The 14,545-nt window shown below is 34.2% G+C and overlaps 1 protein-coding gene across 1 annotated transcript in view; it reads left to right on the forward strand.

Moving 5' to 3' along the window:
- Positions 1–14,545, forward strand: part of LOC115449483 (BAI1-associated protein 3) — an 80,712-nt gene that overhangs the window by 49,164 nt on the left and 17,003 nt on the right. Inside the window, exons 8-16 of the mRNA XM_030177323.2 lie at positions 335–498; positions 3,765–4,000; positions 4,393–4,602; positions 7,189–7,272; positions 7,860–8,024; positions 8,459–8,510; positions 12,248–12,344; positions 12,458–12,593; positions 13,770–13,852. Coding sequence (XP_030033183.1) covers positions 335–498; positions 3,765–4,000; positions 4,393–4,602; positions 7,189–7,272; positions 7,860–8,024; positions 8,459–8,510; positions 12,248–12,344; positions 12,458–12,593; positions 13,770–13,852 — 1,227 coding nt within the window. The remainder of the gene's footprint in view (positions 1–334; positions 499–3,764; positions 4,001–4,392; positions 4,603–7,188; positions 7,273–7,859; positions 8,025–8,458; positions 8,511–12,247; positions 12,345–12,457; positions 12,594–13,769; positions 13,853–14,545) is intronic.

A 14,545-nucleotide genomic window follows, 5' to 3' on the forward strand; every position in this document is an offset into this window, starting at 1 on the left:
AATGAAGGCTTTAAGCAAAGATCGTGCACGCGATATTGTAGATATTAATTCTTCGCTTATACACGAAAGTTATGTTGCGCTCGTTCATAGCTTTTATATGCCCCAAAGGTAATTGATTTCCCTTTCTGGGTAAAGCGCCCCATTATGTCGCTTCATTAAAGAACAAAGTAAATCAATGGAAGCGTAAAAACTGTTAATTGACAAGCATATTATGCTCTATCAGATGACGTCTCGTAAAAATATTTTATATATATTATATGTTTTGTTGTCAAATTGCAATTCTTATGTTTAAATGGTTGTCGAATTGCAATTCCATATCTAATATTTTAATTAGGTTGCGTTAACATCCCACTGCGTGAGATTCCTTCAACTGGTGTAGAAGCCTGGTATAAGCTGGAAGCCCGTTCTCAGCGATCATCGGTGCAGGGTCGCATCCGTCTGCGCCTGTGGCTGTCTGCCAGGGAGGCAGGCCGACATGACGATGACAACTGGCAACAGGTAATAAATTCTGGGTAGCCCGTTTTTTTCATTAAAGCAATTACAGGCTAGACCGAGTATAGTCATAGAAGTAATAAATCATGAAGTCTTGTCAAAATATGACACATTGCGTAGACGGTTTATGATAATAGTATATTGGTTTTGATGTATTTTGAATGCTTGTTTATAACGAATAAAATATACATAACGAATATTCGTATTTATTAATATATATTGATTATACATAAGTTAGTATTTATAAGGATTTTCATATTGTGTTTTGAGTCAGTCATCTAATTTTACTTCTCTTCTTATCTTACACTTAATTTCAAAGTTTTTTTTCTGTTTGGATCTTTTTACTCGGAATAACCACCCGCCCTGAAACGCCCGGAAAATGGTGGTTTAGTCTCCCTATTGTTGACCGTGTACGAAAATTTTCCTCTAACATTGCTCAATATTATAGACTTATGGATTACTGCCTGTTTTTGGAGAGTGTTGATATCTGGAATTGTGGAATTTAACGTATATATTTGGATAAAACTTTTGCTACTATATCCATTGACAACAACCATATATCTACTCGCTGCCCATTGAACACATTGAATTGTCACTATAGAGATGATCTGTGTTACTTATTAATATTAAAAAAAATGTGAAATTTTTTGTAAGCGCATCAAAAACTAAACAATTTTGGATGAAATGAACTAGATTAAATCGAAAGTTACTGTTTATTCCAATAATTTGCTCCCATGGGAAATAATTGAAATTCTTAATCTGTTTTAAATGACGACATTGGCGATTGAGGGACTTTTGTAGCAGGAAAGGCATTTCACACGGGCACAGTCCTGAGCAACACCTATAATGGGAATAAATTCAAAATTCTTATAAAACTCACAATTTTTTTACTTTTACCTAACATAAAGTTACAAATTTCCCATTGCCACCACTACGAAGAGCTGTTTGTTTCGCTCGCTCTACTAGTTTATCGGTGAAAGCTATAGTCAGATAGTTGAATATAAAAACCACAGGCATTTTTCCATGCGTTTTTATAACCTGTTCAATACTCAGTAATTGACGTACGCGAAATCTATGATAGATAATACTGTTCCTGCAATAACGACTTATTGGGCAATAAGGCACATAATGGATTTTACTATATTGTATTACAACATAACAGAGCATCTGTAATCTTCAAAGCCAGTGCACCGTACATAAAATAATTTATTGGCTTTTTGCAACGAACAAGAACCATTACCTAGTCGGTACGTCAATACACGTAGTGTGTAGCCTTTGTACCCACCGCGGCTCGCCGGCGGCGCCCGGCGGTATATCTACTGTACGTTATCGCGGGGACGAGCCGCTACTCGCGCACGCTCCGTCGCCCGTGTTGTTATTTTGGATCATATCGCCCCTTTTATTAGTTCAACAGCCCATAACCGATATAGATTTATACACCAGTGCCACTTTATAATTAACTTCGTATACCATAACGTCATTACATAAGCTACGGCTGCAAATTTTCGCTCAGACCTACAAACAAAATTTAAAAACAAAACTTGCACCTAATGGATTCCGTGTATATAAATTAAACATTCCAAGATAGCGTGATTGTGAAACTAATGTGAAGAAAATGAATCGTATTAGCTATTTGCAGAAGGCACAGATTATTTGAGAAAAACCGACAGTCCACCCGCTTGACGAATTCGCAACGAGAATTTAGACAACGTAATGTTGAAATGCATTATAAAGATATTTATCAACTTTTCATAATAAAATACAAATTCTGAAAAAAAATACGGTAGCATCTTCAGTATTACATTTATAAAGATCAACATAAAAAATGAACAAAACCATCTTTATAAAGCACCAGATTATCGGCGCTTAAACGCTAATAACTTAAAGTATGCATACCGAGGGGACAGTTCGAGTAGCTACGGAACAAACATTGAATACATTTACATCGAATATCACGATAAAGAATTTCCCAGTATCTCAGTAACGTATTCAGTGTATTCAGCGAGTGAATCTCTTTTGGCCCAGCGTAATCAAGTGAGCGAGCGAGTAAAGCGAAATTGCGATTACACGATAAATCCAATTCATTCGTCATAGGTGCTTTTTCTGTGTGATTCAGTGGAACTGGCTTTTTTCGCTTCAAAAATTTTGACATCCCAATTTCATTATTCAGCGTTTTAGGCTGTTCTTTGGTATCACCTTTTCCAAATGGTTAGAGATTAATGATCGGCGTACATTTTCTCATGCGGCTTAAGACCCGCACTCGACTAACTTAGAGGGTGGTTTTACAATTAACATACTTATTATGTTCAATTGGATATTATCATATTCTAGTTTTAATTTTTAAATCGTATTTTAAGTAGTCTATTTCGAAAGGAGTTCATGCGAATCTGACACGATATCAGAAAACAGACGCCGACAATAATAGTGATAGTTGGGAGACAAGTGCCATATTACAAAGAAATGACGTTCTATCATATTACGAGCAAAGAAACAGAACACCGGCGGATGAAACGTAAAAAGAGTAATAAAATTAAAATGAAACCTCGACTGCAAAATACTATCTTGACTGGGACATGAATATTCACTGCATAGTTACGAGCTACAGGTTCGCGATAGATTAAACATAACCTATATCCAGAAAATAATGACACTTTATTTGAAATACGAAACGAGTAATATACATACATAGTCCGGCATATTTGTATATATGGCATATCACTTCTTTAATAACTATGTAGTACAAAATGCTCTGGATTCACTACCTTGCTATTTTTTTCTCTTTCATTGTAGCTATAGGCACAGTCACACAAAAACTGCCTCACTCGTCTACCCAGACATATGTCCGAAGGAACGTCGTGGAATATTCCACAAATATGTAGAAGCATTCCCAACTTTCTAGCACATTTAGATCCGCTCCGAGAGTTACGAGAAATTTTCGAACTACGTAGATATTTCTAGATCATGCCGTACTCAAATATTCCACACTTAATACAGTACAAGTATTTACATGTATCAGCCAGCTTAATGCTATAAAATGTTTAACTTTAAATGTGTCTCCAACTGCGGTATTCATTTTTGCCTCTTTTTTTATTATTTCATTCTTCATTAATAGACAATGATTGACCCACATCTGATATTTTACATTCAAATTTAAACGTAACCTATATGGATTTCTACATCGCCGATAACCCAGTACGTTTATTCTTCTTTATTGTCCTATAGGTGATACAAAATAATGTAGGTAGTATATTCTTTATGATTTTTTAAACCAGGTTCGTCAACACGAGAGGCTTTTTGGCGTATTATTGGCGCATGAAGTGGAGACGGCGGCGAATGCAACGGGTGCAGAAGGTGAAGCCAGCGCCGCCTTTGAAGGAGAACTCTGCGGTGCAGCCCAGACCCTGCTGCACCAACACGCCATACAGGGCGACCTTAGCGCGCTACAGGCTGCTATTGCACGCTTCGCTGCAGCTTGCAGGCTCAACAGTGACGCCCCGGTTGACCCAAAGTAAAAATAAGATCTAGAACGTATTTTACGATTTTATATTTCTTTGACGCTCGTGGTTTGTGTTCATTCTTTGCCGAATCTATAGGTATAATAGTGCTGCTAGCACTATGTTTATTTGTGCTGTTTACCTACGAAACGGAAGTGTTATTCTGAAAATTCAATGACAATTTGAAATTAATGTTCTAAAATAAAATAATTGAGATATTGAGACAACGCTTCTAAACTAAAAAAGAAAATACATAATTTGTGTTAGTTGTAATAACCTATACGCTTTTTAGCTTTTATTTGGGCTGTTTATGACTGCCTAAAATGCAGTCTAATAAGCTTAAAATTTTCGGAATACACAGTTCAGCGTAGTTAATAGCGTTTGCATAGTTACTTATAATATTTAGGTACATGTACAAACTGCTGACCGAGTTGGAAAGGGCGTGGTGCTCGAGCGAGATTGACGCAGGCGCGGGCGCAGAGTGCGGCGCCACCGTCTCCCGTGACGAGGAGCGCTGGCTGGCCGACTGTTTTGGCGAGCTGGTCGAACGCGCGCTCCACCAACTACGCCTGCACAGGGACCTCTATCCTGTTCTACATCGCCTCAGTCTTAACAAGTATATACTCCTAATTTCATTCCATTTAATATTGATTTATTTACGTTTACCAAAAGATAAATTAAACGCCGATCTCGCATCGATATTTTTTTTACTTTTGCGGATGTTTATGGACGCAAACCTGCTACTGTTAAAAACCTCCTATATAATCACTTCTATATGACACTTACATCGTGTGTTCTATATTAAAGTGTAAAACCAGGGATAGGGACCTACGTCAGCGTTTCATGTTTTGCGATTAGCCTCTACTTGATTCGGACTGTGCAGGCCAGCGTGACTATGTATACTGGCGAGGTATAACATTCTCACGTCATTCATTATTCTATCTGAATGGTACTATACTAATCATCAAGTGCAGTAGTCACCTGCTATGCCAGAAAACCACTGTACTGGAACATCGACTCATGACGAACAAAATAATTTAACACGCTGCACTATAGTGTACCTAAATGAAATCCCAACATGTTCGCTGTCAGACTCATTAGCAATTGACGAGATCAGTAGCAACACTATTGGACAGATTCAATTAACGTAATGATATCTAGTTTATCTGTCCACTGCGAAAGCTCGATAATGTAATTTACATTTAATTTGCAGAACCAATTAGTATCATAACTTTGTCTTATTAATGTGCTGCGGAAATTAATTTATTAAACAAATTATAGACTATGAAAAAGATAGTTATATGATAATTGATCAAAATAAAGTAATCTAAAAATGCTTGTCTTTGAGAAAAGAGCTTATATTAAGCAACAATAATTTATTTTTACAAAGTTTATTATCTATATACTATTATATAAAGCTGAAGAGTTTGTTTGTTTGTTTGTTTGAACGCGCTAATCTCAGGAACTACCGGTCCAAATTGAAAAAATATTTTTGTGTTGGATAGCCCTTTGTTCGTGGAGTGCTATAGGCTATATATCATCACGCTATACCCAATAGGAGCGGAGCAGTAATGGCTAATCTCAGGAACTACCGGTCCACACTGAAAAAATCTTTTTGCGTTGGATAGCCCTTTGTTCGTGGAGTGCTATAGGCTATATATCATCACGCTATAACCAATAGGAGCGCAGCAGTAATGGCTAATCTCAGGAACTACCGGTCCAAACTGAAAAATTCTTTTTGCGTTGGATAGCCCTTTGTTCGTGGAGTGCTATAGGCTATATATCATCACGCTATACCCAATGGGAGCGGAGCAGTAATGGCTAATCTCAGGAACTACCGATTCGAACTGAAAAAATCTTTTTGTGTTAAATAGCTCTTTGTTTGTGGAGTGCTCTAAGTTAAATATCAGCACGCTATGACCAATAGGAACGGAGCAGTAATGAAACATGTTGCAAAACGGGAACAATTTATTAGTTTTGAGAGCTTCCGTTGCGTGCGCTGCGTAAACGGTTAAAGTTATGCAACAATGATGTATGACGGGATTGTTCCTCTTAAAAAGTTCTAAAAAATATATTATAAAACAAAGCCCCCCGCTGCATCAATCTGCCTGAACGTGTTAAACTCAAAAACTACCCAACGTATTAAGATGAAATTTGGTATGGAGACAGTGTTAGACCCTGGGAAGAACATAGGCTCCCGGGAAACTACTACTTTTATAACGGAAAACTTTAACCTGAAAAACTTTATAACGCGGGCGGAGCCGCGGGCAAAAGCTAGTTGCTAATATCAGAGACTTGTTACATCCAAACTTTTTTGGTATACGAAACATAGGTTTATCCCAATGGTTGCCGTTTGTTGTTTTTACTTAAACATAACTTTTTTATCCTTCATATTTCAAGAATAAGTTATCATCAAAATATTTAAGTATAGCACCGTACAATAATAATTACTGCTACAAATAAAATAATTCATAGCTAATAATATACTTGTCTACCTGTCGCAAAATCACTTACATTTGTTGAAAAACAATTATTTTCAATAATAATGAATCTTTACTAATTATCATCGCACTTAATGTTAAGTAGATTTTTTTAATATATCAATTCACATAAACAAACAAAAATTTCGAATATTTAAATAAATAACAACCGATGACTTAATGTAATAGTATGTCTCTAAAACTGGAGAAAATATACATATACGGACTATAAACTGTATTCTTAATAAAAAAAAATCTTTAAATCGGTAGTTCTTACGGATACAGATTTGAGTGCTTGTTTCATAGCTAGCCATCGCTGTTAGATTTCAAAATGGCCTCAATTTCACAGAGAGGCTTTGTGGTCAGAATAAGGCTAGGCAATGGCCACTCTAGTGCTAGGATTTTAAGTAACTCAAAGGAATGGTTGTTACCACTTCACCACAACCGGCTCAGTGTATATGCTCAAAGGTATCCCTAGTGGCTGGATTGAAAACACTAGCTTTAATAAACAAAATCAATTACGTAGAGACTCTTATACTTAATTATCTGGTTTTAGAAACTAACACAAAGAAAACAAATGTAAATAATCATTAAAACCCTGGTTGAAACAAAATGGTTTTCTTTTTATTTTTAATACAAATTGTTTACAGAATGATTTATTATTCGTCAAACATATTCAATAAGTTAAATGTTCAATGTTTCGAGGATAATTTTATTTACAGGTTGGAATATTTATTACGTTGTTTGAGCCAACTATCTCAAATGAAAGCATTTTGGCGCTGCTGTCCATTCAACAAAGAAATCAGGCAAGTATAATGATTTTCCAAATACAGGGCCCTTTAAAATTTTATTGGATTAAACATTCATTTGAAATCTGATATTAATTTCTGTCGAATTGTCTCGCCAAAACATTTATTGTTCTTGTTTAACATTTCGGCATTTGCTCTTTGTTTAAAATATAACGTTTTATGTGTAAAAGATATTTCATTATCTTTCAAATCGACAGATTCTAATGGCAGTTTTATTTTAAAGATTCGTTTTGCAAATATTATAAAGTTTACCAAACCGTTTCAAAAGATGTAAGTTTATAGTTCTTTCCTTTTGCTATTTGTTCACAAGATTTTACTAAACTGAAGTGTTTCAATCATAGCCCACCACGTGTTTCCGAAAAAAATCACTGACGGAATATTCATTCGAATTATTTTTATAATGTTGTCAAATAAATACAAATTATTATGCTATGTCACTACACATTTTTTTTTTAATTCAGTGAGCATATTTTATTACCATAACATTTCCATATGTGGATACTTATAGCCCTAGGACAAGTTTTTTTTCTTTATTGATTCTATAGAAATAAAACTGTTATGTAACAATCCACGATATACGACAGGAGTGAAATAGTGGGCGCCCTACGTAAAGGTACATCGGAGTGGTACGAAGCTCTTTGTGCTCAAGACACTGAATCGGAACGGGGCGAAGATCTCGTCAACTTGATCACGCTTGTGCAAATTGATCTGCAGCAGGGACTCACATACTATCATCCGCTGTTTGAAACGTGAGTAGTAAACCAACGCCCTAACGTTGTTAACAGTAATTTATTAAATCCAACTGCACTACGATAGCACGTAGATAGATTTGTTTTGACATGCTCTAGTTTTTAGGTTCAGACTAAATTTGCGTTCAAACACGTAGTTACTGATAATATTATGATAATGATTTGGTAGATAAATAATAACTGTTTGAGGCACGAGATGATCACGTTTTACTGAACCACGGGGAAAAATCATCGCAGATTATTGCTAGATCAAAATTCAAGCATTAAAAGAGGCTCACAGTAATAACTTCGAAGTGAAATACACAAAATGTTCTATGAAACACAACATAACTCTATGTGATATCCATGAAAAAGGTCAAACTTTTGTTGTCCGCAAGACTTCTTTATGTTTGCTCAAGTAAATTTCGCAAGATGACGCAAACTTAATATTTCAGAACGAATAATGTGCCGTACTTCAGCGTCGTTTTCACACAGATCGATAAAATGGTAAGTAAAGTATATGTCTGGATTATAAACTAGTCTTTGTTCATTTTTATAATTATAAAAAAAACTGCGGTTACTACAAATAATATATATTACTAAATCGATTTTTCTGTGAATACTCATTAGTCTACGGAGTACAGAGCTTGTGACATTTACTTTAAATAGATTAAGATGTAAATAACCCAGTAAGCTATTCAAAATTAAAATGATTTAGGATATAGGTACATGGAAAACTAAAATAACTTCCAGTTTGTGCTTAGAGAACTACGTATATTACCCATATACGCCTGCTGGCCACGATTTAATCTAATTTTAAAATTTTAGTAACTATTATACTTCGAAAAAACCTTACCTTGTTAAAATGTTACGTAAAAGAACCCAGAAGCGAATACTAACAACCATCAATGTGCTCACAGATTAAACAGAAATAGTTGTCGTAGGTATCTATATATCTATATATCAGTGGCGAAGGGTGAAAATTTTCAAAAGGTAACCCGACCCAATCAAATATGGCCTTAGATAACATATCGAGGCCAATTTTACAGAAAACAAAAACTAAGCCAACCATAATAAACCTAAAAGGGAAGCCGGCAGGCATCGGGTTGTATGGACGCTTCGCCACTGCTATATATATATATGTGTGTGTGTGTGTAGGTATGTACTTCTTAGCCATCCTGTAAAGCTAATACAAGAAAAATTTATATATTGGATGATCCATTGATTTTAATTGGGCTATTTTTTGGGTCCGTTACTGTAATCGAATATTTTATTACCTTGACAACTAAGACCTTCATTGTATTGTTAGTAATTTAATCAAGATGTATAATATATATCGCCAATTTTTTTGCCCGATGCCTCGAGGCAATTTTGTAATTACTAACAATAACACCTTTCATTGTCACTTTGTCTGTTAACTGGTATATCATTTACAATTTCAGTTACTTTGCCTCTTGGGCAATATTATATATCTAAGGCCCTTAGATTTCAGTTTGTATTTTGTACGTGCTCAGGTTTAATACATCTAACCAATAATTATTTGTATAAGTGAAATGAGTGTTTTAATCATGAATTACGCGTATTATAATTAATTAGCTGTATTATATAAACGACTCTCTCCCAGGTTAATAAATAGGTCACACAGTAAAATGCGGTCAATGATTACGTGTCATTTACAATGAAACGTAATTCAATTCAAGACTCATCTGCGTTAATAGGGTACCGGACTCATTTTTGTTCTTAACAATTATCAAATATTTACATAATATAAATTATAACACCAAAGAAATTATTAAAATCCAGTGAAAAATCAACAAGTTATAAGCATTTGAATTTTGGTGGAAGGGGTAATTAACAAGAAACAGAAAGAGACAAAATATCCACATGTGACGTCATCGGGAATTACGACGCGTGCGAAAGAAAGAGATGAAGCGATATCCCCACATCGCGCCCACTTCTGCACATTACAATATTTTAAATATGAATTACTCGCTCATTTTTTAACCAATTTTTATGCTGTTTTCGCAGAAGTGCTTCTTTTTCGTATTTAAAGCCATTACATATAGAATAATGTACAAAATCGAGCATAGGCCGGTCCCCTATTGTTTTGTGGGAAATAGGTTTATGCTTTCATTATAGGAAATCAGAAGGACATATAAATCGATAATTAAACTTCTGTACTTCTTACAAGTAAAATTAAAACTGAAGCTCCTGACAAATTTAATATATGGACAAGCGTATATATTTTTGGTTTAATGTCAAAATCAAAAATGAAAAGTAAATTACCTAAGTTTATACAAATTTTCATAATCTCAGCACATTCCCCAGAGGCCACGTGACAAATTGAGCTGACAAGCCTCAATTGTTTTACCGCGATATTTTTCCCCACATTTAACCTCAAAAAGCATGGATAGCCAGTAGGTATTTTACTGTCATTTACTCTTCGGTGCATCCCGTAGATAGAATATGCAAAAGTAGTTTGAAATCCGTCACGCAATATCGCCGACGCGACGCCGCACGTGCAATTATCATAATAAAGGGGCGTGCGTCCATCTTTACATTACAGGGCTGGGCCCATTATCGACTACATTGACCCAACGTGGCTCGATAGATAAAGTATATAGATAGATAACTATATAACTGTAGATAATTATTAACAGTTTTTATTGATTTTAAAACATTGTAGGTATGAAGGCTTCTCCATAACGATATGTATTGCAATTTGAATATAAACTTGCAACTGTTGATTCACATAATGCATAAATAATTTCCTTGCTTGTTCTACGTACTACGCGAGTACTTTGGCATAGAATTATAATACTAATTTCATGTTATACTAATACAAGAAAAAATCACAAATAAAAAATATTATGTTAGTCATAAGATTCAATATTTGTACCGACGGTAATTAGTAACGAATCCTTGTGAATTTTTAATACATTCAATAATTGTTTTGTCCATACATAAATACATTTCTATTATTTAAAAAAAATCAATTAACTAAATACAAAAGTTTTGAAATATTTAAAATCGATACAACACCCTAATAAGCAACAAGCTTAATTGGCATCAACAAAGTTTCAGCACAAATTGCCAATTTTCTAGATGACTTTAAATTTCTCAGTCTGTGAAAGCAAATCTCAATGTCTTTAAAATGATGGACAGTCTCCTAAGATAAAGTTTTGTAGCTACAGGGGTCACGGTAGCTACCTTTACTGTCGCGTCTCCAAAAATGTCTTTTTCATGTCCAAAATTCCATTTATAACAAAATTTCAGAGCCACTTTTTATGATATCTGTCTATCAGTCAATGTTAAGTTTTTTAGTAAGTGAAATAATAACGTCGTGTCTGTTAATATGAATAAAATTTTGTTTATGAAAAATCAAAAATAATTGTACTTGCGAATACAACTAAATATTCACAAGGAATTACTTTTCACATTCTAAAATCGATACCAACTACATTGCATCTTTAATCAGGATCAATTGTTTTATAAACCTATAGATAAATAAATAAATAAATATAGATTAGCGTAGATGCACGTCAAAATTTAGAAAAGATTGAGTCAAACCATTTTTAAATAAATGTCATAATGGTCGTAAGAAGCATTTATCAATTAAACTACAAATCATGCTTACCTAAGGCACGTAGTAACACAATCTGTAAATTGATAAATTTTGAGAACTAATGCTTATTACAGCCACTAAAACATATAATTATATATAACTGCACTTATGTAATATTAAGAGATTCGTATACTTTAAACACTAATAATTCTGTTTGCAGTTTGTCGAATTGTCAATAATGTTATTATTTATACAACTATCTTATTCTATTTCCTTTAAATATTGGATAATAATTGTGCGCAATACTATGCCGAGGAGTAGATATGTAACAAAAGTTTCGAAGCGACATACCTCGAGCTAAGCACACTTAGAACTTGGAAGTACCTATTATTACTTCTGTGAGTATGTCGTTTGTATACAATAAATGTTGAAGTAATCTGAAATTGCAATCGAAGGTATCTGGTACACAATAACTTTCTTGATATTGAATAAGAAATACACAATTTTATAGTTTGATTGTACCGGCACATAAATGGACCGTTTCACAAAAATAGAGTGGACTAATATCATCCTATATTTCTTTTGTTTATTGCAAATACTAATTAATTATTATATGCAATTGCGATAAAACTAAGTATTTCTGCTGTAAACAATGCCCTAAAAATCTTGAATTTCTTAGGTATCTGAAGATATTAGGCAATGCGTAGAACATTGGGTAGCTGAAGGCTGGTGCGGAGTTGCCGAAGAAGAAATCTATGACGAACAAGGCAATGGAGGTAAATTAATGACGAATTAATTGTCTTAGCATTGTATTAACGTACAATTACGTATTACACTTTATTTGGATATTATACAAAAAATATATTTTTGTTTACATTATCTATTGTAGTAATATGCGTGGTATCGGCAAAAACACTCCCATTTGAGCTACTAGCGGCGGTTCGGGAGCTGTGCGCTGCCGCTGCGCCCGCGCCGCACCCGCACTCCCCGCACGACCCACCCTCGCAGTTGCTTCAAGCTTACATGTAAGTCTTATAATAAGATTAGAACAATTTCGAATATTACAATGGACTTTATTAACAGCAAAAGCCATTCTCATAATTCAGCAGAAAAAATAATGTGTACAAAATGTAAAAATATTTTGTATACGTATGGAAATACGCGTAGGATTGATTTAAGCTCGAACTATGTATTACACGTTAATTAAGATTTTCTACTTTATTAAATGATCACGTACTCCTCACGCACTACTTATTTTTTTACAGCTCTATCATAAGTAAGCAACAGGCTTTACCACTAGACAACACCCAAATATACATAGATAGTGTATGATGTTTACTCTCAGTGTTTACTTATGAAAATGGCGTGGTACTGAAGTTTAGAGACGAATAGTATAAAAACAGGTCCCAACTATATAACAAACAGGTTTTAATCTCCTAGCAGCTTCGAAATCTGGTAGACAGAATATGGCGATCTCATATATTATATTTAACGCCAGTACATATATTAGAATACGGAGGTATATTAGCGTATTCTCCATTTAAAACACGTCTAGCTGAAAGCTGTATTTTGTAAAAGCTTCTTTGCATTCATTCTTCTATGCAAATTAACAAACCTTTTGTGCTGTATATGCTATTCTATTCAATATAGAAAAGTTCATGGATATTGAAATGACCGTCGAAAAAATAAACCTGAAAATAAAATACGAGAACAGACGGTATCTGTTTTCCAACACAAAATGTTTTCTTAATATTATGTATTATGAATTGCAAATTTTGTAATACATACATATCTACTTGAATAAACCATGTGAGTGGGCAAAATTAGCAGGCAACATGAAATAAAATAAACACATTCGTGCATTAATTACTGTTACAAAATAGTAGAATCAGTCCAACTCTAATATTTTAGATTGAATTAAATAATGTACATGCCTTAACAGCGCTATACAACACCCAATTATAAAACAAAAATTATAATATGTGTATGTGAGTTGTGAAAGTTAAACAGATTACATTAAAAATTCCACGAATGAGTGGTACAAAGCTCTAGGGGTGTGTACTATGTACGCATTATTGAGATGGGAGCAATTAACTAGTGTTAATTAAGGATTGTGCCGTAAACGGGCCTCGTGTAATTGTTGTGTAAGCATGTAGTTACATCGGCGACACGTGTTGCGTTATACTGGTTGTTGGTCGCAGGTGGTTCGAGCCGCTTATTGATCGATGGCTCGCCGTTACCAAAACTATGGCGCTGCAGAGAGTGCGCGCCTCCGTCGAACTCGGTAAGAGAATACAAATGTGTTCTTTAATGGTTTTGTAATAATTGAAGATTTCTTTAATGTATGTTTTACTGTTAACAAATAGTAGGTACCTGGCAAGATTTTTAATGAAATTTCTGAGTTTCTTTCACACTGAAAAAGTATTTGATCATTTTAAATGCTCTTAGAAATTGTAAATATAATCGTTTTTAGGAATGGCCTTTAAATTAAATTCTATCTTCCATTTGATTAAAAAGATATCTTTACGGCTTTTGAGTTTGAAGATAAACAGAAATTAGACAGCGAGATTAATGCAGATATTTTTAGAAAAATGTAGCCAGTACCTACTTGGATACGAGTTAAGACCATAATATGATTACAGTGGTGAATTAACTAATTAAGGTATTTACAGATTTACTTCATTATAATACACAATACGTTAAGAAAATAGGTAGATCCTATTTACTATTCTCGGTATATATATAGCAACAGCACTAATTTGATCATTTAGTGTACATAACTAAAGTATACATAATTTTGGAAATTTCGGCGAAAGAGGGAAGGGAACTGAATGGTCTTCTTCAAGTCGTAGGTACTGATGAATGCATCTTATAAAATATTTAAAATATGTTTCTTATAGAAAAAGGTATTCTTATCTATGTTCGCAGGATTGTTAGACATTGAAATAAAACTATTTTATGAATATCATCGCGGTTT

This window comes from Manduca sexta, chromosome 15, assembly GCF_014839805.1.
Source record: "Manduca sexta isolate Smith_Timp_Sample1 chromosome 15, JHU_Msex_v1.0, whole genome shotgun sequence".
Classification (NCBI taxonomy): domain Eukaryota; kingdom Metazoa; phylum Arthropoda; class Insecta; order Lepidoptera; family Sphingidae; genus Manduca; species Manduca sexta.